The sequence below is a fragment of the Exophiala spinifera genome (genome assembly GCF_000836115.1).
Source record: "Exophiala spinifera strain CBS 89968 unplaced genomic scaffold supercont1.2, whole genome shotgun sequence".
NCBI classification, from domain to species: domain Eukaryota; kingdom Fungi; phylum Ascomycota; class Eurotiomycetes; order Chaetothyriales; family Herpotrichiellaceae; genus Exophiala; species Exophiala spinifera.
Genome location: NW_015622514.1, coordinates 2,069,799 through 2,094,987, shown reverse-complemented (window position 1 = coordinate 2,094,987; position 25,189 = coordinate 2,069,799). Strand labels below are relative to the sequence as shown.

Genomic DNA, 25,189 nt, shown 5'->3' with positions numbered 1-25,189 from the left:
CAAGATTAGAACTTGGGTCTTTCACAAGACATTGCTTGAAAGCAACGCAAGTGAGCAACCACGTGCATCGGCGCAATTCGTGGTTGACCTTAAACGGCGTGCCCTCCTCACTAACAGTATACAGCGAAATAGTGGCGATTCGTCGAGGAATCCAAGAAATAAGAATCGAAACATACGCTGCTGTTAGTTCCACAGAGGATCACGGTATGACTTTGAAATACTCGGCATGATCATTCGAACTGGGAAAGATCAAGTGGAACGCTACTCCCTCTGCCTGCCCTATACCGCTTGGGAATCCCTGTAAAATTCCGCGGCACGGGTAGCTGACTTTCGTCTTGGAATTTCCATCTGCTGTCCTCGACCCTGAACGATCCAGATCGACCTGGAGAGCCCAGTGAATTGCCATTGGAAAGCGTGTAGGAGCTGGCATCTAGTGTTGATCGTGACGGAAGCTGAGATATTGCTCGCGAAGGCGGGGGGGAAATGGCTGGCGACGAAGGAGAAGGAGGACCTTCAGATATACCGTAGGAAGGTTTCCGCCCAAAGGCTGCAGCAGCTGCTTGCAATGCAAATGATGATGCTGCGCCATTTGTTGCTGGAGGCGAAGTAGCCGGTGGTGGTGGTCCTGGTGGAGGCGGAGGAGGTGTAGATCTGGACGGCGGTCCTGGAGACACAGAAGGTGGTAATGATGGCGGAGGCGCAAGGGAAGGTGCACTGCTTGGTGGCGGCGGAGGGGGAGGAGGCGGTGGTGCAGCTGGACTTGCTGAAGGAGGCGGTGGAGGAGCCGATGGTGGTGCCGGACTTGTTGTAGGAGGGAGAGGTGGTGCCGGAGGTGCATAGCTAGATGCTGGAGGAGGCGGAGGTGGAGGCGGAGCTGGGGGCGCCGGACTTATCGACGGCGGAGGAGGAGGTGCTGAAGGGGGAGCTGGGCTTATCGACGGTGGTGGAGGGGGCGCTGAAGGGGGAGCTGGACTGGAAGATGGAGGCGGAGGCGGAGGCGGTGCAGGCGGTGCTGTAGCTGTGCTCACTTTGCGAGACGTCGGAGGCGGCGGCGGAGGTTTTCCAGCAACCAGATTTGCTACTGAAGATGGTTTTGATAATGGCTTTGGCGGGGGCTTTTTCAAATGTGCCAGTGGACTGGGCACCATCGGCGCAGAATCTGCTGACGGTGGAATAGGAGGTCTGCCGCCTGGGATCGGCGGAGCAGGCATGGATGGTGGTCGAGGAGCTGCACCTGAGGGAATCCGTGGTGCGGAGGGTTGTATAGCCTCTGAGTCTGAATGGTGACCATCAAGTCCAGCACCCGTGTCAATGCCTCCTCGAGTCTTTTTCAGCTTTGGCATTCCTCCTGCAAAAAGGCCGCCTAACTGAGGAGCACCTCCCAAGCTCGAGGTTGCATCCGAACCGGTGTCACTGTTGCTTCGAGCTCGATTCCCGCCGGGAACAGGAGGTGCCAGACCTCCCGGGGTCTTCAATCCCATCCCAGGGACAGGTGGTGCTCCTGCTATAGGGCCTCCTCCGCCTCCAGATTTCTTGTCAATCACCGGTGCGGAGCGATCATTCGTGACGGCCTTCTTCAGTCTGGCTCCTTTCGTTATATCTGATAATAAAGCATCCTGTGGCTTGTTAGCTTTTATTCTTTCCTCCTTAATTCACGCTCAAACTTGTGGGTGCTGGTTGCATGGTTTGTGAACGTACCCGGCCCTTCGCGACTGATTTGGGGGGAGCCGCAGGAAGAGATGCTCCAGGTAGGGGTGGTGGAGGAGGAGGGCCGCCCATGCCTGGAGGAGGAGGAGGCGGCGGCGGCGGCGGCGGCGGAGGAGGAGCAGGCATGTTGTCTTTGGTTGTCTTTGGCTCGTACTCGAGCAGTGACTGTTGTAAGTGTTGAGTCGTCGCTCTTCAGATGTGCGTAGTTGACACTGGAGAGGCAATTGACCAACTAAGGAAATTGGACATTTAGAGCCGAGACGGCAAACAGTCGTAGAAGCCTCATTCACAGGAACAATTGTCGAAGAACAGCTGCCTGGAGGCGAATACGCTGCGCATCTGCGACTTTGTGAGGATCAATCGAAACCCAGTTACCAGTATGGAATCTGCGAAGTTGTGGTTGGCGACAGTCGAATGGCCATTCGTCATGCGACGCGGCGGAGTTTATGCTTATTGCTCGGAAAGAGCGCTCAGCGAGCGAGATAGGCGCCCTTCAGCCTCCCAACTTTCTCCACCGTCCAGCTCCGGACACATAGTGCCGCTAAGTTACTCATGCCTATTGTAGTACATTACGGCGACCGGCCATCCGTATTCGCAGCGTATGATTCAGCGATGCCTTAAGTATCAACATTGGCATCGGGATTTTCTGTACCATTGGTTTTGGAAGGCGAATTCTATTCATTGCTCACAACCTGTGCTTCACTTCTGCAGTGTGCCGGGTCCTGCCTCCTCGAAGCCAAGGTATGCCAGCAATCCGTACAAAAACTATCGAAGAAACTCCCCCAACGTGACCCAGGACAACGACAGGCAGATCATTCATATGCGTGATTGGAGCGGTTTTCAATCTGAGCAAGCTGGCTGCGGTAGGTTTGTAGCAGTGACAATAAGGAGCCCTACCACAGGTCTTGCGAAATCTCCTTTTTGAGGAACCAGAACGGGAGTCCCTATTGTATCTCCTCTTGATCAATGTATATGAAAGGCGCCTTAGTTGTGCCCAGCCTTGCGGAGCGAGTTGCTCAACCACTCAAGTCCTTCGTACAGACCGTCACCGGAGGTAGCGCAGGTGGATTGGATGTACTATCAAGAGGTCAGCACTTATCATGAGGAATACGCGGTTGTCCTTACCCAGGCACGTTGTCGGAGACTGTGGAGACCAAGCTTGTCGGTGATTTCAGCGGCATTCATAGCGTTCTACAGAATGGTTAGAGGTGAGATCAGACAAAGAATTCTCTTCAGTCTTACTGGAAGATCCTGTTTGTTGGCGAAGACCAGGAGGAGAGCATCGCGCAGCTCATCCTCGTTGAGCATGCGCTGAAGCTCTTCACGAGCCTCGACGATACGATCTCTATCGTTGGAGTCGACCACGAAGATGATACCTTGGGTGTTCTGAAAGTAATGTCTCCAAAGAGGTCGAATCTTGTCCTGACCACCAACGTCCCACACGGTGAACTGGATGTTCTTGTACTCGACAGTCTCAACGTTGAAACCTGCGGAAGAAGTCAGTTTGTAGAAATATTGGCTTAGCCAAGTGCCGTACCGATTGTGGGAATGGTCGTGCTGCGGATCATTGTTAGCAAGCTGTTCCAAATTCAGGACACGGGAGATAGACATACACAATTTCACCCAACTTGAGCTTGTACAAGATCGTGGTCTTTCCAGCAGCGTCGAGACCAACCATCAAGATTCTCATCTCTTTCTTACCCCACAGTCTGTCAAACAGCTTTGAGAATGCGAGACCCATGTTTGCGATTCAGCTGACGGAATTAGTGGGAAGGGGTTCGTTGAGGTGGCGGTCTAGCAGGATAGGTTAGCTAGCTATCTAGAGACGCGCGATCAGATAGAGTCAGGGTGTATAGAATTGGTGAAGAAGGAAGTCGCGTGTTCACGAACGTGAGAAGGACACGGCGGCTGGAAGCCCACGTCTCCCTTTCTCAGGCCCGGGACGCATGTGTGGCCACTTTGTCCTTGTCGCAGTGGCCATCTTCCTCGACGCAGGCACAAAAGACTGGTTCACGTACCCGGAGAAAGGCGATATGACCCTTTGTAAGTTGGAGTCGAGAAAAGGGTGTTGAAATTAGGATGAATTAATGGTCCTAGAATCAAGATGGACTGACTGATGTTGCACCTTTGGAAATCCAGGATCAATCTCGCAGGCTCGACGACCCGCCAAGCCCAAATGGTGAATGTCCTCCTTAGCGCACTTTTGCCTCTCTGTTATCGGATTCGGCCGCGCCTCTACGGAGTACACTCTGGCCAGAAGTTAGGGGTAAGGAGGCAAATCCGCAAGTCTCCCTGTCATCGTTGTACTTGTCGCGGATTCTGTCCATGTCACTGTTGATTGCTTTGCACACTTGAATGCTGCAACGGCCAATGGAAAGGGAGGACATCCTCAAAGTACCTACGTGCGTGCTACACCCTTTCTTGGCCCCGTCTTGAACTCATCTAAAAGGCAGTGTCTTGTCCAGATAGTGTATGGAGTAAACCGCCCCTATAAATCGACTCTGACCACCGTCGACGTATATAGCAAACCTCCTTTCTCCCCCTGGTAGTCGGTTTGGATAACCTTGAAGCCTAGTTTCTGATAAAGCTTCAAAGCCAGGTCATTCCCAGAGCGTACATATGCCGTCAGACTGGGCGAAGTCATCTTTCTCTTCTCAGCAAAAGTGCGGCTTGTCTCGATGGCCTTTTCAACAAGCCGGCCCCCTAGTCCAAGGCCACGATACTCGGCGCGCACAGAGACAGCGGCCATCAAGAGTTCGGAGGATGGCTCCCCATACTGACTCACGTTGTCCTCCTGGTGAACTTCAGGAGTTATTATGACAACAAGCCCTACCCAGTCTCCTTGCGATAGCACTTCCGTAGTATCCTCCACCTCACTCTTGCTCGCTTCAAGTCGGACAATGACCAAATGGATAGCCCTTGGATCCCTCAGTCGTGAAAGCCAAAAGTCTTGTGGTTGATCGACTTCGTCCTTGTAGGTCGAGATCCAGCTGCCCGGATCTTCTTGCAACGTTTTCAATCGCAGTTGTTTTAGTCGTGAAGCAAATTCAATATCTTGATCGTCTTGGGATGCTCTTGGTAAAGCCTGAATTGAGAACGACGGCATGGCAATGAACTTTTGATTAATCGAGGAAGAGCGAAGATTGACAGATGAGATTCGGCGGCTTGCTCATACTCGTATGGAAGAGATAGTCAAACTTAGGATTCAACCTAGGACCAAAACCATCCTCTTGCTAGACATTGACTCACATATAGATACGACTCTAAAAAAGCCGTATGAGATGGATCCAACCAATACGGTGACATACCACCAGACAAAATCCATAATGCAACCATATGAACAGCTGGGTGAGCGCCCACAAACAAGTTGCATACGAGTACGAGCCTTAAGGGCCCATGATAGCTCAACAAACCCGCCGTCCCGCTTGTGGCCAGCCGCACGAGCCAACTAGTCCCGATACGCTCTAGCGCACACAAATTTCTTGGCTCTAAATTCTGAGAGACATCTTTTGCATGTCGGTGTCCGCCACCATCGAAGAAACCTCTTTTGTCCTCCCAACCGTTCCAGCGCAGTGCCTCACCATAAGAATTGAATTGATTCTTCTGGAAGACTGTTATCAAGATGTCGAAAATCACAGTCGGTAAGATTGCCTACAATCCTGCGACTACCAGTGCATCCAGCTAACGAAAACCGCAGCCGGAGTGCGCCAGAACGTGCAACAACTTCTCGACTACTCTTTGAACGAGAAGAAGCGAAACTTCCTCGAGACGGTCGAACTCCAGATTGGCCTCAAGAACTATGATCCCCAGCGTGACAAGCGTTTCTCTGGCACCATCAAGCTGCCCACCGTCCCTCGCCCGGGCATGACCATCTGGTACGCCGCCCTGGAACCCACCCCTCCTGCGTCTCGTCGAAATTCATTTCAACGAGATGGCGCAATCTTTTTTTCCTTTGCGGAAGATTTGGCGAGGACCACAGACACTGACTGATTTGTTTATCGCAGCGTTCTCGGTGACCAGCACGACATCGACCGAGCCAAGCACCACGGTGTCGACGCCATGTCGTCCGACGATCTCAAGAAGCTCAACAAGAACAAGAAGCTGATCAAGAAGCTCGCCCGCAAGTACGACGCCTTTGTCGCCTCCGACAGCTTGATCAAGCAGATCCCCCGTCTCCTGGGTCCTGGTCTGTCCAAGGCCGGCAAGTTCCCTACCCCGATCTCCCACAACGAAGATCTCGCCGGAAAGATCACCGAAGTCAAGTCGACCATCAAGTTCCAGCTGAAGAAGGTCTTGTGTATGGGTGTCGCTGTCGGCAACGTCGGCATGACCGAGGACGAGCTCATCTCCAACATCATGTTGGCCATCAACTACTTGGTGTCTCTCTTGAAGAAGGGCTGGCAAAACGTCGGCAGCTTGACCATCAAGGCAAGCATGAGCCCTCCCAAGAGATTGTATTAGGTTGCATATCTCTGCGGAGTTGTCTCTCTGGGTTTCATGATGAACGCAATCCCCACTGGTTGATGCGTTTGGTTCCTTAAGCATCATCCTCGGAAAGTGGCTAGAGTCAAGCTAGATAGTCGCCTTTAGCACAACCAGCAATGGAATTTCATGAAATCTCATTTTGCGGACTTGATGGTACCCAGCCACACTTCTATTGCATGCCTTCCATCAGATCTGTCTTGTCTAGAATCATGTCTCTCATGCCGCACTCGTCTTTGAGTTGCTGCCAGTCGTGCCCTTGCTCCTCGCCCCATCTGGATCTTTCCTGAAACCCCCAAGCCAACGCAATCCTGTCGAACATTGCTCGCTCGGGTTCCCTGATCCACCGCTCACTGAGCTTTGTCCCCGGCCGCCATACCACTCTTTGCATCTGATCATTCGTCGTCGTGACGGCAACGAACCCGATCGTCGTCAGCGTCCCAATGTAAGCCAACGCCCCGGCAATGGCTGTGTATTTGCTCATCTCAATGTCCATTGTGTTTTGCCAGTGAGCCACCCAGTCCGCGCACACGTAGGCGAGCAGAGGCAGCGAAGCCACACCGACGATGGGGCCCGCCGCTCTGCCCAGAATTCTGGCATTCCGGTTCGCAGGCGATGTGATGGTCGTGTCTATGATAGCAATTGCAAGTGGCAAGTTCTTCTTCAAAATGGCCGCCTCGAGAGCAGCATCTGCCAAGGCTGGCTGGATGGCATACTTGGGGAGCTTCGGCCACGTCTCTGAATATGTGATGGGCTTTGTATTCGGGTTGGGTATCCTCTTGTGCGCATGCAGGTGGAATATCTCGGGGAGGAACTCGGGCTTGCCCAGCAGACATTGTATCCGGACGTAGAGGGACAGGGCCTCGTCTGAAACGTACACTTTTGGATTGCGCAGAAGGGTATAGGCCAGCTCGGCGATTGTGTGTGCGGCACTGTCTCGGAAAGGCGCAGAGAGTTCGTGATCAGGTACAAAGACGGAACCATGGCTGGAACCGTCTTCTGTCAAGTCGCGCAGGATGGCGGCAGAGAGATCCTCGCCAGGCTCTGTGTCAACTTCATTTGCACCCTTACTGACGCCGAACACAAGACAGTTCGACAATCGATAGGCATCCAAGAGGAATGTCAGGACATCGCTCTCTTCGGGCACGGTGTCAAGGGACGTCAACCGCGATACTGTTTCCTTCAGTGCCTTGAGCTCGACTGCAGGATTGAGCGGTTTCAAGGAGATTTCGGGAGGGATTTCATGTGTTTTTAGAGAAGGCTCCTTCTTGCTTGGTTTCGGAGGGAGATTCGCAGCAGCTGAGATGCTGGGGGCATTTCTGCATATGGAGGATTGGGAAAGGAATCGGCGATTCTTTGCCGCAGGCTGCCTTTGGGGGATCCTCGCTATTGAAGCGAGTTGTCGCCGGGTCAGTTGACCTATGCCGAGTCTTTCGCAAGACTGGCAGATATAGGTCGCTCGGCGCGGCAAGACTGTAGTCATTCTGGCTGCGATCGCGGTAGAGGCTCAGAGAAAACCCTCCCGTATATTTGCTTGATCAAGGACGGCGACTTCTTGATCACGTGATAATGTTCGAGATGTGAACCAATGACCGCCTGAAACTCTCAGCCTTGCATGAGCCCCCATTATTCTGTCGGACAAAAGCTCCTTCTCTGGCCCTCATGCCCAATAAACCCGGCCATAGTCCTGCTGTCTCGGAGGTATCAAGAAGGGTTTCAATATGATATCCCTTGGCTGCTCCACGCACCTGATGTAATCATCTCGCAGTTACGATTGATCATTGAGCACAGATTTTCCAGATCCAAAGGAGGCTCTATTGCATTGCCATCCAGGGATCAAGCATCGAGAGACAGGGCACCAAAATGGTGTCTGTACCTGGGCCCTCTGCTATTACATCAACAGCTGTGCAGACAGCTCTGGAGCTCTATCCATCTCTCGTGGACAACGTTTACAATTCCAAAATGAAAGACCCAAAGAAGGTCAAGGCCGCTCTCGAACGCGAAACCTGGCGCTTCGAGGAGCTTCCCCAAGAGTTGGGCCATCAGAAAGCTCGAAAAGGAGGGCTGTCGAAGGAGCAGGTCGAACGACTCGTTCAATGGAAAATGTAAGTTGTCTGTCCAAGAGTTCTAGCAATATCTTCAGAATGACTCAACTACCAATGCCTCTCGATATGCTTTTGAACGAGGAGAGATCATACTGGTTGAGCCGCTTGCATCTCACTACTATGCTGTTCAACTGACACGGTCTGTGTACAGTACGCACGGGCAGTCACGTCCCTTCCTTCCAGCAATGGTCCGTAAGAACGACGCCTCGTTCGTCACAGAACAGACTACTTTGGGGTGTGATGTGCTCGACTCTGAGTCCCGGCCTCCATCGACGGGCACAGTCACTGCCGCACTCGATGCTGTATGTAAGCTTTCAGGAATTGGCCCAGCTACGGGGACGTTAATTCTCAACATATTTGACCCTATCAACATTCCCTTTTTCCAAGACGAAATGTATGCCTGGGTTTTTCCTGACTCGAAAGCGACCAAGCTTAAATACACCCAAAAAGAATACATTCAGCTACTCGAGGCAGTGCGTCCCGTATTGAAAAGACTCGGTGTCAAGGCAGTAGAACTAGAGAAGGCCTCGTACGTGTTTGGTCACATGGACTTTCTCGACGAGCATGGGCGGACCAAGCTAGAAGATGCCTTTAGGAATGAGGCCACGAAGAAGGATAACCATGAAACTCTACAAGAAGACAAGATTATCGCACAGCGAGCGGCCAGTGAGAGAACTACACGTGGGTCGAAGCGAGGCGCGATAGAAGATCCGGAGACAGGGTCGAACGAACAAAAGCGCAAGAAGATGACATCGAAATCAAAGAAGCGGTAATGCCATTTCAGACTCTGAATTATGTGTATTACAATCAACTCGTTCTTCGGTCAACTCATTCACCCACTCGCTCCGTTTGAGACTATTAACCTCAGCAGTATGCCTCTACAGGACAAGCCCAAATCCAGCGATAGCCAGCACCACCAGGCCTTTGCCGACCTCCGTTCGGACAGATGCGTTATCGGTCGAGGACGATCCGGATGCACTGGCACTGGCTGATGCACCGGTCTCGGAGGCACTTGCAAAGCCTGTCTGAACCGCAGTTTCGGAGGATGACTCGGTCGAGGTGGCGCTGGTCGATCCGCTCGAGGAAGTGGCAGTACCTAAAGTGGTTGTGGTACCATACACTGAGGCCGCGTTGCAATTCTGTGTTCTTTGTTGCTGAACTGTCCCAACGCCTAGAAGGATATCAGCCCTGCTGGCAACATGACACATGCAGTGGCCGCTCGGGGCCAAAGTCACGTATGTGGTTATGTCTGCTCTTTCACTTTGAACATACCTGGGTCATTGGGGCAGTTGTTGTAACACGTCAACAGGTTCCCGTACTGTGTGCATAGACATGAATAGTCGGTGGCATCGCAGGAATTGATCTGGCCTTGGATGGTGGTCTTGCAAGCGTCAAGGATGCTGTTGCTTATCAGTATCATTTGTCTTGGAGCAACGAGCACCTGTGTTGCCTACTTTTGAGCGGCACAGCTCGACGAAGCTGCGGGCGAGCTAGCTGTGGAGGTTGCCGTTTGAGCCGCAGCCAGGGAAGCAATCGAGGCCAGAAGGATGATTGAAAGCTGCATGTTGACTGAAGCTGCTGAGAGTGCTGAGAATGCGGCAGATGAACCAGTGGCAAGGTGTGATAACAACGAACGACAAGAAGAGCTTGAAGGAGGGATTTGAGAGAACGCTGACGACCGGGTACTTGTACCACCAGGACGAGGAGGCGCAACAAGTAGTTCAAATACAGATATGGGGACAGTCTGCCCCAGGTCCTACCTAGTACGACTTAGAGCACGGATACTCCGTTCGTGACCCCGAAATGGATCATGGTAGATCCCGTTCAATGCACTACCATGCACCCCGGCCTTCAGGTTGATTGTCTCGTTGGGGAGGGAGAGCCTTGCCTGGTCAGTGGCGGCATTCATATGGAGGTGGATATTTCGGACAGTCGACCAGTCGAGTCGGAAAGACAAGCAAGCGTCCGGCGACCCATGGGGAGACCTAGAATCTTTATTTAGCTGATTCTTGGATGTCCACTTCTGTCGACTTGAATGTGCGCCACTGTTTTGAGACATGTTTGTTCTGGGTACGCGGTGTAGCAACACGAAAGAAGGTCGTACGGCTTGTTTGTGGCGTGAGTGGACCGCATCCGGCTGTGTGATAAGTCTGATGGATAGAACCTCCGTGCAGACTGCTGTTTTGTTGATGAGCTATGCTCGTGTTTGCGGCCCAAAGAGCAGATCCAAGGGTGTGATGTATAAGTTTGACAGAATTCACGGAAGGACGCATACACACTACACGAAGTCAAAGTCAATAGACTCCGCGCACTCCGTATTGTAGAAATTGAAGCAAGGGTCATTTCGAGCCGAAGCGAGATTTTCCTCTAAGTCTCCTAGCCGCGGCCACTAGTAACCGAAGTTGCCTTAAGTAACCAGGAGACTCGTCCCCGCGGCCAGGTACAGTACGAACTAACTAGTAGGGCACCAGCTTCCCCTTTTCGTACAGTAATGTACTCGTAAGAGTACGGAGATTGAGTACCGAGTAGAAAAAAATCCCGCCGAGTTGAGCTGCCGGAGGGTGACTTTCGTCCCCTTGATTTTCTGCGCTCTAGAAGAGCCATGGGATCGTTTGAAGATGCTGAAATGTCGCTGTTTGGCAGGACGAGGGCCGCAGCGTGGTGGAAACCAGTCGAATATTTCCGTAACTCAATGCTCCATTCAGGGGGACCCCATACAAGCCTCGTGAGCTGCGTTAGTCAAGCTCCAAGCACAGTTAACGAACGGTCAAGAAACAATTTTGCTAGACCCATTTGTAGCACTCCACTGTATTGAGAAGTTTCCCTCCGGACAGGCTAAAGATACAATTTTTCCATCTCCAGTCGGTCAATCCCCTTTGCCGCCAAAGCAAAAAAACCACCCGCAGACCATCAATTGCATATCCGTACTTGACACGGAATATAATTGAAAAAAGCGCTGATCTCAACAGTATGGCGCATGATATCGAATGCGAAGGAGACGAATTGGGACTTCTGTCCATTTCCGTACGAGAGGCAAGGACAAGTCTCTTGAAACCCGAAATTCGGCCATGGAATCGCTCTCTCTCGCGGGATGATCATCACATCTGAGGGACTCGCATTATCTTTGCCAAATTCTCGAACGCAGTCCTCCTCTTATCAACAATTTCGTGGAATGTCTCTTCGGGCCCGACTGCGCCGATGATGATCTGATCTCTTCCCGAAACCAGACCCTTGTACGCGATATCGGTGAACTTGTCAACGGGCATACCGAGATTTCGTCCTTTCTCTTCGCCCATATAGTCGTGTAACTCGGCTGGCAACATTAACTACGGACAAGGCAACAGCACCAGGCTAGCACTTACTTTGAACTGGTGGAGGAGAAAGCTCAATCACTTTCACCGACGTGTCTCTCAGCTGCTCCCGTAGGCAGAGAACAAAAGCATTCAAAGCCGCCTTTGACGCTGAGTATGCCGGTAGATTCGCAGCTGGTACGATTGCCAGATTGGATCCGGTGCTGATGATGTCAGAAGTCTGCATCTGCGCGTGCTGAGAGAGTGTCCACGTACTAAATCAAGCCAGTCTCAGAGTTTTTGTTCTTCAAGAACGGCAACAACTTCAACGTGAGGTCAACAAAGGATGAGAAATTGACCAAAATCTCAGAATGAAAAGTAGACGGGTTGAATGTCTCTGGCTCGGTGAGATTGAAAACACTTTGGACACCAGCATTGAGGAAGACACAGTCTAGGTCTGGGTAGGTCTTGGTGACGTCGGATACAAAAGTATCCATGTTTTTGCTGTCGCTGAGGTCAAACCGGGCCGCGCTGGCTTTATCCGAGCCATGCTTTCGCACAAATGCATCGAGTCGATCCTGTCTACGGCCGGCAGCAATGACTTTGACCCCCTCGGCAACCAGTCGGTCTGCCATTGCTGCGCCAATGCCGGCAGTGGCTCCGACCATCAAGACATGTTTAAAGGGAAAAGCCATACTTGACCGGCGATCAAGACAAGGAGGAGATGATCCGTTGGCTACAGTGTAAGTACGATTCCTGGATGCCAGGTAGTAGCCAGCTTCAAGTCAAAGACGTATGGTTGGTCTCAAGGAGCAGATACAAGAATGGTTCTGGGTGTGAGAGCATTTTATTCTGTCCAGGAGGCGGCTGAAGGTCTAAGTAAATACTTGCCAACTTTTCTGAGATCTTCCATCGGGTTTAGGACAGATCATGAGCCTGCGACTGGCGCATGCATAAACTCGACAAGAACCAGAGGTGGACGAAGTTGTATTTCGGTCTTAACGAAGTTGTGCACGAGAAATGACGCTAAGCGGCCGTAAGTCCTTCCATGTTAGGACTAGTTCGTACAGGCGGCATCTGTGGCGTTTTGACCCATGCGCAACAAAGTTTCTAACAGTCGTAACCGCCATCTCGACTTCACTCGGATCGTTGCAACACACGATGGGCACCTTTTCCCACGCAACTTCTCGAATACCCAACAATCTTAGTCTACGAATGCAAAGGAGAGGCGCATTCCCCCCTTCGTGAGATCAGGGACCCTGAGCTGTGGCCACACATCCTGCCCCCACAATTGTGTGCCGGCAGTCCTTGCGAACTCTCATGGTCTATGTTGGTAAACCGTCAAGAGCCTGTGCTCACTGCAGGAGAAGAAAGCTCCGGGTAAGGGGTCGTTCCGCGATTGGCCTCCCACTTGCTAATTCCTTCTAGTGTGATCTTCGTAGCCAGGCTTGCGGCCAGTGTGTGAGGGCAGGCTTAGTGTGTGGAGGCTATCGTGACCCAAACCAGCTCAGGATCCAAGATGAAAGCGAGGCGACGCGGCAAAGAGCCATGGTCGGCGTGCATAAAACCATCCCGCCCAGGATTCGGATACCGCTAGATGAGAAGGCCAAGAGCGCCTTCTTCTCCCACTATGTGATCGGCATGGGCAGGACATATGATGTCCTCGAACGTATCGACACCCGCGCTTCACCAGAGCGGCATCTAACTGCTAGTGTTGATGCAGTCAGTTTAGCCTTTTTCCATTTTCAATATGCTTTACCCGAGGCTTCATCACTTGCGCGTCAGAAGTATCTGTCGGCTTTACCTCTTGTCAACAGTGCTCTGAGGTCGCCCCAACAGATAGCAAGTGATTCGACACTACTTTCCATCCTCTTTCTGGACCTGTATGAGAAGATAATGAACAATGATCCAAGATCATCCGAAGCATGGATGTCCCACGTCAGGGGAGCTTTGGCATTGTTCAAATATCGAAAGCGGCAGCAATTTCAGACTTACGTCGGGCGGCGTTTGTCGGTGCGCCTTTTCACAAACATGTTGATCAGCTGTGTTGGAGCGGGTGAACCTGCTCCAGTAGCCTTGCTTCGATTGCGTCAAGAGGTTGCCTCGCATATTGACGATACTGATCCAAAATGGCAGGTAACGGGTCTTGTGATGGAATATACCCTACTTCGAGCCGAAATGGACCGCAATGCCATGTCGAACACTGAGAAAATCAAGCTTGCAAAACAGCTTGACCACAAATTTAAAGTGCTAGCGGACAACTTGCCAGCGTCTTGGATTCGCCACAGAATCAACCTCGACAAGCAGTCCGCCGATGTGCTTGAGCCATATTACGACGTTTACCCAGACTACTTCGTTGCCCAGACCTGCAATGTCATCCGAATCATGAGAATTTGCCTGAACGAGTCTATCAGGACGTTGTATACAGAGATGGCTGGGGACGGCGAAGATGCTGAGTATAACGCCAGATGTGGACGGTTTGCGTCTCAGATCATTGACGCGATGGCCAAGGAGATTTGTGCTGCTGGTCCTCAGTTCGCCGGCGCCGAGCATATTGTGGACAAGAAGGATGACTTCTCCCCCATCCGTAGACTTCATTGTTACACTCTGCTGTTCCCCTACTATATGGCGGCTAGGTACGCCAATCCCGAGACGAACATCCTTCCATGGGTTCTCAACCAACTAAGATCAATGGCGAGCAATCCTGGTATTCTACATGCTCAACGAATCAGCAAGTTGCTGGAAAGTGGAGAGAACATCCCGCCTTGGTCAGTCTATTGCATACTGGGAAGTTATGCGTTTGCTGCGTAGGGACGAGTCACTCCTCCAGCACACAATACAGAATGTCTTAGGACAAGTTGTGTGGAGAGCAACCCACAACCTGGCATAAACCCAGTGCAGTGGAGTGGAGGGCTCTGTCGACGTTTGGATGTTAGGGAGGCGACCTTGACATGGTGCTGTCAGACCCAGTGCCGATTGATTCTTGGCGGGCACTGGCCGCGCGGAGTAATTCTAGCCAGGATAATCATTGAAGCTGGAGAAAGAAGAAGGACATCGAGCCAAATGGAGGAATACGATGGAAGCCTATGTTTTGCAATATTAGCGGGAGGATGATATTGTGATCTTGTTGCTAATCAGGCATAGAGTCGTGATCTCAGATTCTGACTCTCACACGAAGATGATTAGATCCGTGTTCAACAGCACATCCTGCCTAGGAGGATGTGATGCAAGTCGAGTACAAAAAAGATGGACTCAGGACTCCGTACCAAAGGCTGCCCAAGTCAATTTTGGCAAGGATTCATGCGTCGCCTCATTAGCGCTGAGTGGCTGTTCGCGGCTCCCCTTGGGGTCCCCTTCAATCTCGCTCGTCCGCGTGTCAAGTTGTCGTTGACGGGCTCGCAGTGTGGCCAACCCAGAGTTATTGTTATGTTCGACCACGACTTCGACCGTTGTTATCCTCGTCTCTACTGTTGACGATTGTGCGCTAGGACAGGATGCTAGTATCCTACAACCGGAGGGACTCAACATGGCAACCTCACAGAAGGTCTCTCTGGTGACCGTGCCTCATCACACTTGTATCACACCTTGGCAGCCGAAGACAAGGATCCAGGCTAGTGAGCCATAGGTGAGTAATCAACGTTCTGGCGTGGCTCGGACAAATTTAGTGCATGGTGGCGGCTCTTGTACACTGTAGGGCTGTCCCTTCGAAGCCTCACCAGCCTGTCTCAAGTCATCCTATCGCCGCTACCGGGGACTATCGTGCTGCTTCTGGGCAAATGCACCATTTCCGCTGGTGTTGCATTTCCGCAGAAATCGATGGCACCATGCAGAAGATACATGGGTGACGCGGTCTCCTGAGTCCTTACAGTCTGGTACGTTGCGCAACCTGGACTCTGATGCTGATGGCAATTCAGTGATCGCAATGCTTACGGCCCCCACGCGGCTCAACATATTATGTTGTACCTCATCCAAAATCCAACGAGATGGGGCATTTGAGAGGTCCAGTTCACGCCTTTATAGCCCGTAATACGGCCTAGTGTGTTTCTTAATCAACCAGGGGTCGAAAAACTGCGGACTGGTCTCGTATTGTCACTGCTTCTAAAGGGCGCTGGAGGCACTGGCTCTCCCTCAGATAAATCCTTCCAGGCGAAGATGCGCCAGGGTACATAATGTGTATCCCGCATTCTACTCCTATGAGCCTGGTGTAGTGCCACCTTTGGTACTCAGTTGCGCTCTCTATCTCTGAATCTCTCGGACCGAAGCAGCACAGGATTGCCTTTTGGGTCCGATGACTTCCTCACGATACTCGCGGCTCAATCCTCGGATAGCCAACACTGGGTTGGCCGGGCAGCTCCCTCCCGAAGAGCCCATTCAATTCTCCAACACGATTAACCCTCGGCCATCTGAACCATTGCCCTCACAAAGCAGTAATGGTAGCCTCAGCTCAATTCTGAATAAAGCTGCCAAAGGGACTGTCACAGACAGTCAAGCCTACGCTGGATCTGAGGGAAACCTCTCCCGTCCGCCTGCTCGTAGGTGCCATACTGTCACGTTTGTGTTCGTGCTGACTTGCACCCAGAGCGCCAACGAACAAGGAGCTCGCTATTCAGGGCTGCGTCGTCCGTCTGGTCTTACTCGAGAAAGGCAGTCTCGCACTTCAGTGTCCCGAAAGTCGCTGCTCCTTGGGAACATGAATTTTCCGAGAAATCTGGGACAGCGCCGCCGCCGTCAGACACTGTACGATACTTTGACCCTCGTCGGCAGCGCAGGAGGCTGTTTGTCAACAGCAGTTTTCAATGGCTCATGACCGCCATTATCTGCGCAGGCCTTGCTGCCATACTTTACGGGTTTACAACTTTCAACACGGGCGTTACTTCGACGACGAAGCATGTCTTCAACGCCTTAGTTACTGGTCTATCCATCTGTCTAGGTCTCAGCCTTGCTTCGTCTCTAAAATGTTTCGCTCAAATGATGCGGTGGAGGTTCCTGGCTTCCAGCTACCGGTCTCTCCAGGACTTTGAACTTGTCATGAATTGCGACAGCCAAACCCAGACGCTCCGTCTCCTTTGGGCAGGTCGAACGCCAAATCAGTGGTACCCGAACAAAACCCAAGTGATGGCTTTCCTTTACATCACGGTCAACCTTGCTCTGCAGGTCTTTACTGCCCTTCTCGGTCTTACTTACTCTATAGATATCTCGTCTGAGTTAGTGCGATTGACGTATGGTAAGGCAATAGTCCACGTCTCAATTCGCACGTCTCGTTACTGACGAAATACCCTTTTTAGGAAATGTCAGCATCGTCGACTTATCCTACATCGGGAACGCCGCCACACAGGATCTATTCGGAGACGACCTTAGCAGCTCCACGGCTCAGTTTGCGCAATTCTCAACATCCAACACGTGGGGAATAACAGGTCAAGACTACCCGGTCTTCTTCGACTCTTTTGACGAAGATGGCACGGGCTTTACGCAAGCTGTTTATAGAAACGAGGAATTTACCGCATACTGGTACCGCTTTGTCGACCAGTCTCCGCTTGCTAACTCCTTGAACACCGTCACCGATCGCACTGTCAATTGTACAGCGGAATGCCAAGAACGTAAGTTCGCCTCTTTGTTTTTTGGTTTGAAACAATGTCAAGACGTGTGAGTTTCTTTCATTTAGGGATAGGATTGAAACCAAACTTCGAGAAAGTCATCCATCATGGATTGTTTCTCAGCAAAGAATCAAGAGGGCTGACCTGATTCCGATTCGTTTAGACAAGGTGGTCGCAGGCGGCTATGCAGGCTTCGACTCCGACGACATCGACACAATGTGGGACGTGACGTGGGTTGACGACGACGGGTACAACAACACGTGGACCATCAACGACGTCGCGACCGGCGCAACGACATGGTTGGCCAATATGACGTCCTGCGGCGACCGGTGCACCCAAGTCTACGCGCTCCAGAGCGCCGACAACAACACAGACGACGTGCCGGTGCCGCGTTTCTTCAGCTGCAAGTCGTACGTCTCGCAGGTCTCGAACGTCGACGAGTACGTCGACCCGGCCAAGTACGAGCTCCCCGACGTCCAGTCCCAGTACCTCGCGGGCGCCATCGGCTGGTCCGGGGTGCAGATCGAGAATACGGACGGCTCACTCGCCAGCGACCTGCAGATGGTCGTGTACCCTGCGGATTCCATCTGGAGTCCGCCCGGGAACTACACCGAGCTCGGCATGGCGGACCTGGTCATGCGATTCACCGCGGGCGCGATCGCGGCCATGGACTCCGGCGCGCCCAGGCTGAACGTCACGGGCTACGGGCCGGCGCCCGCGCAGTTTCTGAACGTCAAGTGGAAGTACGCCGGCGCCATCCTCGGCGGCATCCCCGTGGCGCAGTTCGTGATCCTATGCGCCGTCGTGGGGTTTGCGAACAAGGCCGTCATCAAGGACACGAGCCACCTCTCCACCGCCAGGCTGCTGCGGCCCGTCGTCGACCGCCTGGGCGACGCCGGCTGTCTCTTGACCGGCGACGAGATCGCCGAGAAGCTCGGCAACTACAGACTCATCTACGGCGTCAGAAACTCCGGCGGCGCCATGCCTCCGAGCGGCGCCGCCGACGACGGGGAGATACTGCACATCGACGTGGTCGACGAGAGCGAAGGCCTGGGCTACAGGAGGGGGCCCATGCCCCCCGGACGATACAACGGGCTGTCGTCCCCGGAGGAGAGGGTGCCACTGCTGCAACGACGGGACAACACCGAGCGGGCGACCGAGGTGCGGGCACGGAGGTCGACTTTGGGTGCGAGGGCAAGGAGGATGAGCCTTTGAAAAGGGCGCGCGTCACTTGGGCTGGTTGATTGGAAGAGAGGCGCAGGATTTCAACGTATCAACAATACCCAGGTATATATTATATATATTATATATACATATACGTACGCAGTATGCACCCAAGTGGTGTCGCGGTCTGTCCCACGCCACACGAATGAAACGATTTCACGACCTCCCTCTTTCGGTATACTCATGGTGTATTCCCAGTTGACAAAGTATCATGACGCCGTCGCTTTTTCAGCGGTCTCGTCTATACGAGTAATGTATCATATCCCCCAGTCCAGCATCACCACAGTATAGTGCAAACATGCTCTCTATATGCGCGCTGGTGAGGTAAGATGTGAGACGCGCAAGAAGAGCTGCCGGACACGGTTTCTAAAAGTATCTATCTACATTCTCCAAAAAAAAGACCAACCAACCCAGCAGGTGGTGTCTACAATCGCCGACATCACATCACAGTTTCGTCTTCTTAGGCTTGCGCAGCGGACCCCCCATCATCTTCTTCCACTCCTCATCGACCGTCTGCTTTTCGACCAGTGATTTTGCGTTCCACGTTCGCTCATGCTCCGCCTCCGCTTCTTTCCACAACTTGATTTCGCTTCCTAGCCATGCAGAGCTGTGGTCGGCAGTTCTGTCGACGGCTTCCATTGCAATCAAGTGACCGATATCTTCAAACAGGACGCTCCGCACGCGGCCGGCCGGTGCTCCACCGCTACCTCCAACGCCAACCCCGGTGTGATCCATCTTGGCTTTGCACGCCTCGGGTGTGCCGACATCAGACTTGCCTCCGAATATGTACAACACGCTTGGTCGAAGCTCCTCCAGGCGGAAAAACGCCTGAGGGCCTTCCGCTCGGTAGAATGGGGAGATCGCTGGTAACGAGGGATTTAAATCTGGATGGGTCTTGCGATTGACGGGTTTGCCCTCCCATCCGTAGCCTTCGTAGTTTGGGCGAAGGAAGGTGAAGACCTCTTGGTGAAGAGGAGTTGTCAGGGTGACCTTCGGCGGCCCTTCTCGGTGGATTAAAGTCGGCATGTCACGAAGGCCGTGCTGGACCCAGCGGTCGAGGACTCGGGGATCCCACGCTTGGTAAAACTTGCTCGCTTTGAAACTCTCGGCGGCATCTTTTCTCGAGGGCCAGACGTCCCGTCGGAAAGTGGACAAGCGCGCTGGGCTGGGACCTGCATCGGGCGCAACGCTGGAATAGACCTGTATCACGGGGTCGATAAGGATGAGTGTGGTGAGAAGCCGGGGATGTATGTAGGCCAAGTTGACCCTGAGTGCGCGTTAGTATGTGTGTGCCACGGGTGACAGGAGGATTTAGCCGTACAGATGATTTCCTCCCATCGAGTGACCTATCCCTACCAATGGCCGGGGCATGAGATCTCTTTTCATGTTGATCATATGCAGCAAATCCCGTGCATGGTCATTCCAATTAGGATCATTGCCTAGCAGTTGCTCATTGAGGACACTGCTTTGGCCCTGTTGCGCGACGTCTGCGATCCATATGCTTCTTATGCGAAAGCCATTCTTTTTTGACCTTGCGTGGATATCGTCCCATAACGGTTCGTAAAGCTCTTTGGGAAATCCATTGGCATGCGCGCCTATAATTGTTACATCACCGGGTTGAGGGTTGGAATTGTCTTTGGGTATATATTGCTTGACCGCGAGATGCAATACGTCCTCCTGGGAGCCACTTAGTGCCCGTGGGTATTCACGAATGTGCTGGCAGGGGATTTTGTGTTCGACAATGTGAAAGGAGGACATCGTGGAGGTGGTCAGCGCTGCGCATCGATTGCCTGACGCTGTCCGGTCATGTTATGAGAAAGCAAGCTTGGAAATAAATGCACACTTACTTTATGGTGAAGGGTGGGCAGTGCGTTTTCCGACCGCGCAATTCAGAAGAGCCGAGGTTCAACGGTAGTTGGAAAGGCTATATTGGTCTTCCGTAGATGGGGCGTTTCCCTTCCGCTCGGTGGTGACTGATGCCGGGATGAAGAAGCGCGGCTCCCATTGCACCTTTTGTTTCCTAGGTACCTACGGTAGATAGGTATACAGACATTCGCGCAGGCCCATCTGGTGTGTCGTACTGCAGACTGCAATAATCGCTGCTACCCCGAGTGATGTACGAATACTCGAAGTGCCCGTCCGGATCTGCTACGGGAAAGGGAGCGGAGAGCCACTTCCGTATCAGCACGTGACTGGTATAGCCGGCGCGTGTCAATCGCGTTGATTGCTTTCTTTGACGCGCGCCTGCGCTCCATGCAACTTGCACTCGCCACCAACTTCCTCCACGCAGTGCAAATTCAGCCAGTTCCTCAAGCGATGTAAATGTTCATGACCGGTTTTTCAATACTTGCAGGCACTTGATTCGTAGTTTTGCCGGCCCTTCGCCTTCTGCCAACATGAACGATCTTGACCACACAAGAAAGCGCGGCATGTTCGCTCAGTGCAGCTTCATCATTGTCCGTTCCTCAAGCTTAAGTTCCGAACAGGCCCAAGAGGTAAGATCTTAGTTGACACCATAACCGCAGAGACTAATCAATTCATTTAGCTTGCGGGGGAACTGAGACTACACGATGGAGAAGTCATTTTCGATGACTATCCCGAGAGCAGTCTCGACCTAAACGGCGTCACGCACGTCGTGTCTACCACATACGACTTTCCCGATTACCATGCCTGCTTCGATGCCTTCATTCCGGTGGTCAAACCCAACTGGGTCACGCACTCTTTAGCGAAGAATAAACTGCTAAACCCCCGCCAATACAATCCCGACCCGCGCTACTTCATGTCCGATGTAGTCGCATGCGTTGCAGATCTTCCAGAAGGCGACGCAGACGCTATTGCTGGCGGCATCCTTGCCATGGGCGGGCTCTTCTCCATAAAGCTCACAAGTCAGGTGACACATGTTATCGCACTTTCCGTCGAATCGGACAACTGTCGTCGGGTGATAGATGGCCAACTAAAGGCCAAGGTTGTCTTACCGCATTGGGTGGATGACTGCTTGAAGCTGGGAAGAAAAATCGATGAACATCCGTATTCGCTGCCAGATCCCGACATACTGAAAGGGCCGATGGATAAGGCTCCAGCTGCCAAACGCAAGACCCAGGTGGAGGGTGCAGTAAACCCAGATCCATCTCAAGATGGCCAAGAACCTGTTGGGCCGCGGAAGTTGAACAAAGTTTTCAAGAAAAAGACAGTGATGCTTTCAAAAGATCTTCGCATATCCAACAATCTCAGGGATATCTTGGACGGCATTATCACCACCGGTGGAGGTAAGCTAACCAACTCGGTAATGGATGCCGATATGTTCATTTGCAAATACCGCGGCGACGACGAGTATCGGACGGCTTCGCGAGCAGGCAAGGACGTTGGTAATCTAGCCTGGCTCTACTATCTAATTCAAACCGACGAGTGGACGTCTCCTTTGCGGCGCATGTTGCACTACCCTGTCGCAAGTAAAGGCCTTCCAGGATTTCCAGGGCTCAAAATCAGTCTGTCAAACTATAGTGGCGATGCGCGAACTTATCTCGAAAACTTGATCTATGCCACCGGAGCAGAATGCACCAAGACGCTGAAACAAGACAACACCCATCTAATCACAGCCCATGTTCTTAGCGAAAAATGTGCTGCCGCAAAAGACTGGGGCATCCACATCATCAACCATCTCTGGCTCGAGGAGAGTTACGCTCAGTGGATGATGAAGAGCATAACTGACAATAGGTACACACATTTCCCAAGGCGGACGAATCTTGGCGAGGTTGTGGGCCATACGCAGTTAGATCGTACCGTTCTCGAACGACATTTCTTCCCTGCGGTTGAAGATGTCGAGATGACAGACGTTCCAGATACAAAGGCCATGCAGCAAGTTAACAACAACTCGACCTCGCCAAGCAAATTGGGTCAAGCACAAAATCATGATATCGATACTCGCGAAAGAAATGGAAGACTGCGGACACCGGCACCGACTAAGTTTATCGCCACCGGTAAAGAGAATATTACACCGTCAACAACTAATAGTCGGAAGTCGAAAGAAGTTGCTTCAGCTCGACTACATGAGATGACTCCAGACATTCTTCTGTATGAAAAGGAGCGAAAGCGAGCTGGTGGAGTCATCTACGGAGGTCGACGCAAGACTGACGAAGGCCGAATAGAGGTGAGTCGAAAGCGATCTGTTGATGAAGCATCGGACCATGAGACGACGGAGGAGAGTGAAACCAAGAAAGTCAAACGTGGCAATCCTCCGCCGACTATGCACGTGGTGATATCCAGTTACGACAAATGGGTTGGCCACGCGAAGCTCGAAGACAATGACAAAGTAGGTGATGTAGGCTCTATTTTCAGGGATTGTTGCTAACCTATTCAGAAACGCCTTCGAAGCCTTGGGATTGTGTGCACTCTGGACCCTAGTCGAGCGACTCATCTTGTCGCTCCACGTATTGTCCGTACGATGAAATTTGTGACGGCGCTGGCATATGGCCCCATGGTTCTCTCAACTAGCTATATCGACGCTTGTCTAGAAGCCAATGAATTGCTCGATCCGGAAAGGTTTAGGCTGAACGACAAGGAGAATGAGAAGAAGCTAGGTGTGTCTCTAAGGCTGTCTCGTGAACGAGCCCAGAAGAACCACAATCAATTGCTTCAAGGCCGTACAATATATTGTATGGAAGATATCCGCGGAGGATTCGATACCTTCAAAACGATCGTGGATGCCAACGGTGGTGAATGTAGGCTGTGGCGCGGCCGAAAGGGAACAGTTGTGCCCTCCAGACGAGCTGACAGCGAGGCCAGTACTGACATCGACGCAAACGGTGATGTGTACCTCCTGAGTAACGACAATGATCGGAAGGAGAATAAATCCTTGTGGTCAAGATTCAAGGAGATGGTCGAAGGCAGTCGAAGAGTACCTCGTATAGTCACAGCGGACTGGTTATTGGAGACAGCGATGTCTCAAAAATTGCTGCCCACACAGCCGTATGAGCTCGAGACGTGACGGAGATATGTTGATTACGAGTTCCATGAATATCCAAGACTAGGGAAGCTTGTGAAGGCTAGGTAGTCATGTCGGTGTTGTGATGAATGTGTCCGTGTCAGAAAAATTTGACGCCCTGCTGGTCTTCTGTGCCAAAAACTTGAGCTTTCCCCTTCTTTACCAAAGTAGCGAGACTTTTGCGAAGGACTTCCATGTCTAGCCCGTAAAATTCCTGCCTTTCTGTTGTTTCTCCTTGTACAAGTTCATACAGCGTCAACACGGTGCCCTTTTGGCCTGTGTCCTCGACCCAGGCTGCAATGACAGTGGCCCATTCTTCTGGTTTCCGCCACCAGATCCACGCTTCAGACTTCTCAAGTCCCAGCCATTCGGCTCGTTCATCACCGTCCTTGCTTACCATGAAGTCGATGACGGCCTTGGCGTCCTGGAGACTCAGTCTTTTTCTGAGGGTAGAATTGTTGAAGAGCGGGGTGTCCAGAGCGTCGATGACGGTGAGCTTGAATATTCGGTGGTGCCTGCAATACCTCTGGACCAGGATTGACCACTTCTTGAGTTGAGCTTGCCTCGTCAACGCCGTCGGCTGCGGACTGAAGAACGGTGGGAAGTTGTAGCTCTTCGGAAACTCGAAGGCTGTAGGGTTCCCCCTTTCTTGAGTCGCCTCCGCCATTTCTCGTCGTCGACGTCGGCCTCGGTGACGAATGATCAGTTACCACGCATTGCTTCGGATCGAGAGTCTATGATGGCAATGGATTTAGATTCTCGGGATGCCCGCCTCAACTGAGTGAAAACACAGTGGATCAGCTCACTTTTAGTAGGCCTTCTTGGAGGACACGGATCCGAAAAGATATCAGCCTACAAGTCAAGCCGTACCTAAAAGTACATAGGTACTGATAATCTATCACGATGGAAAGCGTGCAAGTCGAGGCAAGGCAACATCCGATATTTTCCCGAAGCTTGGCGGCTAATGGAACTCGCGAAGCCGTCGTCAAGAAGGCTGTGCCGCTTTTAAAGCCAGACGCAGCCAACGTTCGCCTCCTCTATCTGCCCCTTACTCTCCTATCTACGTACAAGCCGACGACTCGGAGCAGCGTTAATGAGCGGCAAGCATCACATTGGAAATTCTACATGTTGAGTCGATCTAGCCGGAGGAAGGCCTGGTAGGGTCTAACAAGTAGGTGCACGGATATAGGACAGTCAGGAAGAATAACAGCAGATGTCCTTGGCTGGGGGGAACGAGGGCAGCAGTTCTGTGGGATCAGACAGATTTGTTCCTGGATCCAAGATGTGGGAAAACCCTCGATTTCTAGTCGAACCGCTTCGTAGCTGCCTCAGGGTGACTCGTATGATTTGTTGAAAAAAGGGGTTGACTGTCTCCTACGGCTGCCCTTGGCCCAGGATCCCTTCTCTGCAAGGTACCTCAGGTAGGCGGTCCTGGAGTTCGACGTGTCCGGGGGTCGGGACAGATCAGGCGTGGGACGCCAGGACGGGCTCCCATGTGGAACATTGCGGACGCCGGACTCTGAGAACCCCTCGACGATGACTTATGACACGGGCAGCGGAGACAACAAGGCCTTGGTCGTTCAGGGAAGCCTCAACCTTCTAACATCCCAGGAGAATCCCAGAGTTTGGGAGCCGTGATTACGAATGTCGACAGTTCGGTGCCTGATGCGCTGAATCAATATGAAGGAAGAGTCTACATTGAATAGATCAGCGCTAGTTTGCATGAAAGATGGTACGTAGACGGGAGTACCGATTACGGTTTTGACCACCTCACTCAACTAGGTAACATAACGGTGAACAGAACTT

General features: G+C 52.2%; 13 protein-coding genes across 13 annotated transcripts; 5 read left to right on the top strand and 8 right to left on the bottom strand.

Moving 5' to 3' along the window:
• Positions 1–230: 230 nt before the first annotated feature.
• PV08_03067 (uncharacterized protein) lies at positions 231–1,833 on the bottom strand (the record flags this gene model as incomplete). The annotated part of the gene is made up of 2 exons (XM_016377424.1): positions 231–1,616; positions 1,699–1,833. The coding sequence occupies 2 exons, from the start codon at positions 1,831–1,833 to the stop codon at positions 231–233; spliced, it is 1,521 nt and encodes a 506-aa protein (XP_016238994.1).
• An 858-nt stretch (positions 1,834–2,691) lies between these two features.
• Positions 2,692–3,448, bottom strand: PV08_03066 (ADP-ribosylation factor; the record flags this gene model as incomplete). Its single annotated transcript, XM_016377423.1, has 5 exons — positions 2,692–2,784; positions 2,833–2,898; positions 2,950–3,194; positions 3,245–3,264; positions 3,321–3,448. The coding sequence occupies 5 exons, from the start codon at positions 3,446–3,448 to the stop codon at positions 2,692–2,694; spliced, it is 552 nt and encodes a 183-aa protein (XP_016238993.1).
• A 747-nt stretch (positions 3,449–4,195) lies between these two features.
• On the bottom strand, positions 4,196–4,813 carry PV08_03065 (uncharacterized protein; the record flags this gene model as incomplete). Its single annotated transcript, XM_016377422.1, has 1 exon — positions 4,196–4,813. One exon carries the CDS (start codon positions 4,811–4,813, stop codon positions 4,196–4,198), a length of 618 nt encoding a protein of 205 aa, XP_016238992.1.
• A 516-nt stretch (positions 4,814–5,329) lies between these two features.
• On the top strand, positions 5,330–6,168 carry PV08_03064 (60S ribosomal protein L10a; the record flags this gene model as incomplete). The annotated part of the gene is made up of 3 exons (XM_016377421.1): positions 5,330–5,348; positions 5,405–5,582; positions 5,712–6,168. 3 exons carry the CDS (start codon positions 5,330–5,332, stop codon positions 6,166–6,168), a joined length of 654 nt encoding a protein of 217 aa, XP_016238991.1.
• Positions 6,169–6,361: 193 nt separating this feature from the next.
• PV08_03063 (uncharacterized protein) lies at positions 6,362–7,672 on the bottom strand (the record flags this gene model as incomplete). Its single annotated transcript, XM_016377420.1, has 1 exon — positions 6,362–7,672. The coding sequence occupies one exon, from the start codon at positions 7,670–7,672 to the stop codon at positions 6,362–6,364; it is 1,311 nt and encodes a 436-aa protein (XP_016238990.1).
• Positions 7,673–8,052: 380 nt separating this feature from the next.
• Positions 8,053–9,067, top strand: PV08_03062 (uncharacterized protein; the record flags this gene model as incomplete). Its single annotated transcript, XM_016377419.1, has 2 exons — positions 8,053–8,294; positions 8,446–9,067. The coding sequence occupies 2 exons, from the start codon at positions 8,053–8,055 to the stop codon at positions 9,065–9,067; spliced, it is 864 nt and encodes a 287-aa protein (XP_016238989.1).
• Positions 9,068–9,172: 105 nt separating this feature from the next.
• On the bottom strand, positions 9,173–9,858 carry PV08_03061 (uncharacterized protein; the record flags this gene model as incomplete). Its single annotated transcript, XM_016377418.1, has 3 exons — positions 9,173–9,465; positions 9,567–9,694; positions 9,749–9,858. 3 exons carry the CDS (start codon positions 9,856–9,858, stop codon positions 9,173–9,175), a joined length of 531 nt encoding a protein of 176 aa, XP_016238988.1.
• A 1,534-nt stretch (positions 9,859–11,392) lies between these two features.
• Positions 11,393–12,279, bottom strand: PV08_03060 (uncharacterized protein; the record flags this gene model as incomplete). The annotated part of the gene is made up of 3 exons (XM_016377417.1): positions 11,393–11,607; positions 11,657–11,808; positions 11,861–12,279. The coding sequence occupies 3 exons, from the start codon at positions 12,277–12,279 to the stop codon at positions 11,393–11,395; spliced, it is 786 nt and encodes a 261-aa protein (XP_016238987.1).
• A 625-nt stretch (positions 12,280–12,904) lies between these two features.
• PV08_03059 (uncharacterized protein) lies at positions 12,905–14,395 on the top strand (the record flags this gene model as incomplete). Its single annotated transcript, XM_016377416.1, has 2 exons — positions 12,905–12,964; positions 13,013–14,395. 2 exons carry the CDS (start codon positions 12,905–12,907, stop codon positions 14,393–14,395), a joined length of 1,443 nt encoding a protein of 480 aa, XP_016238986.1.
• A 1,477-nt stretch (positions 14,396–15,872) lies between these two features.
• PV08_03058 (uncharacterized protein) lies at positions 15,873–18,393 on the top strand (the record flags this gene model as incomplete). The annotated part of the gene is made up of 4 exons (XM_016377415.1): positions 15,873–16,116; positions 16,164–16,808; positions 16,870–17,181; positions 17,342–18,393. The coding sequence occupies 4 exons, from the start codon at positions 15,873–15,875 to the stop codon at positions 18,391–18,393; spliced, it is 2,253 nt and encodes a 750-aa protein (XP_016238985.1).
• Positions 18,394–18,846: 453 nt separating this feature from the next.
• On the bottom strand, positions 18,847–20,160 carry PV08_03057 (uncharacterized protein; the record flags this gene model as incomplete). Its single annotated transcript, XM_016377414.1, has 2 exons — positions 18,847–19,669; positions 19,724–20,160. 2 exons carry the CDS (start codon positions 20,158–20,160, stop codon positions 18,847–18,849), a joined length of 1,260 nt encoding a protein of 419 aa, XP_016238984.1.
• Positions 20,161–20,798: 638 nt separating this feature from the next.
• On the top strand, positions 20,799–23,386 carry PV08_03056 (uncharacterized protein; the record flags this gene model as incomplete). Its single annotated transcript, XM_016377413.1, has 3 exons — positions 20,799–20,897; positions 20,948–22,711; positions 22,760–23,386. 3 exons carry the CDS (start codon positions 20,799–20,801, stop codon positions 23,384–23,386), a joined length of 2,490 nt encoding a protein of 829 aa, XP_016238983.1.
• A 97-nt stretch (positions 23,387–23,483) lies between these two features.
• On the bottom strand, positions 23,484–24,050 carry PV08_03055 (uncharacterized protein; the record flags this gene model as incomplete). The annotated part of the gene is made up of 1 exon (XM_016377412.1): positions 23,484–24,050. The coding sequence occupies one exon, from the start codon at positions 24,048–24,050 to the stop codon at positions 23,484–23,486; it is 567 nt and encodes a 188-aa protein (XP_016238982.1).
• Between the last annotated feature and the right edge of the window lie 1,139 nt (positions 24,051–25,189).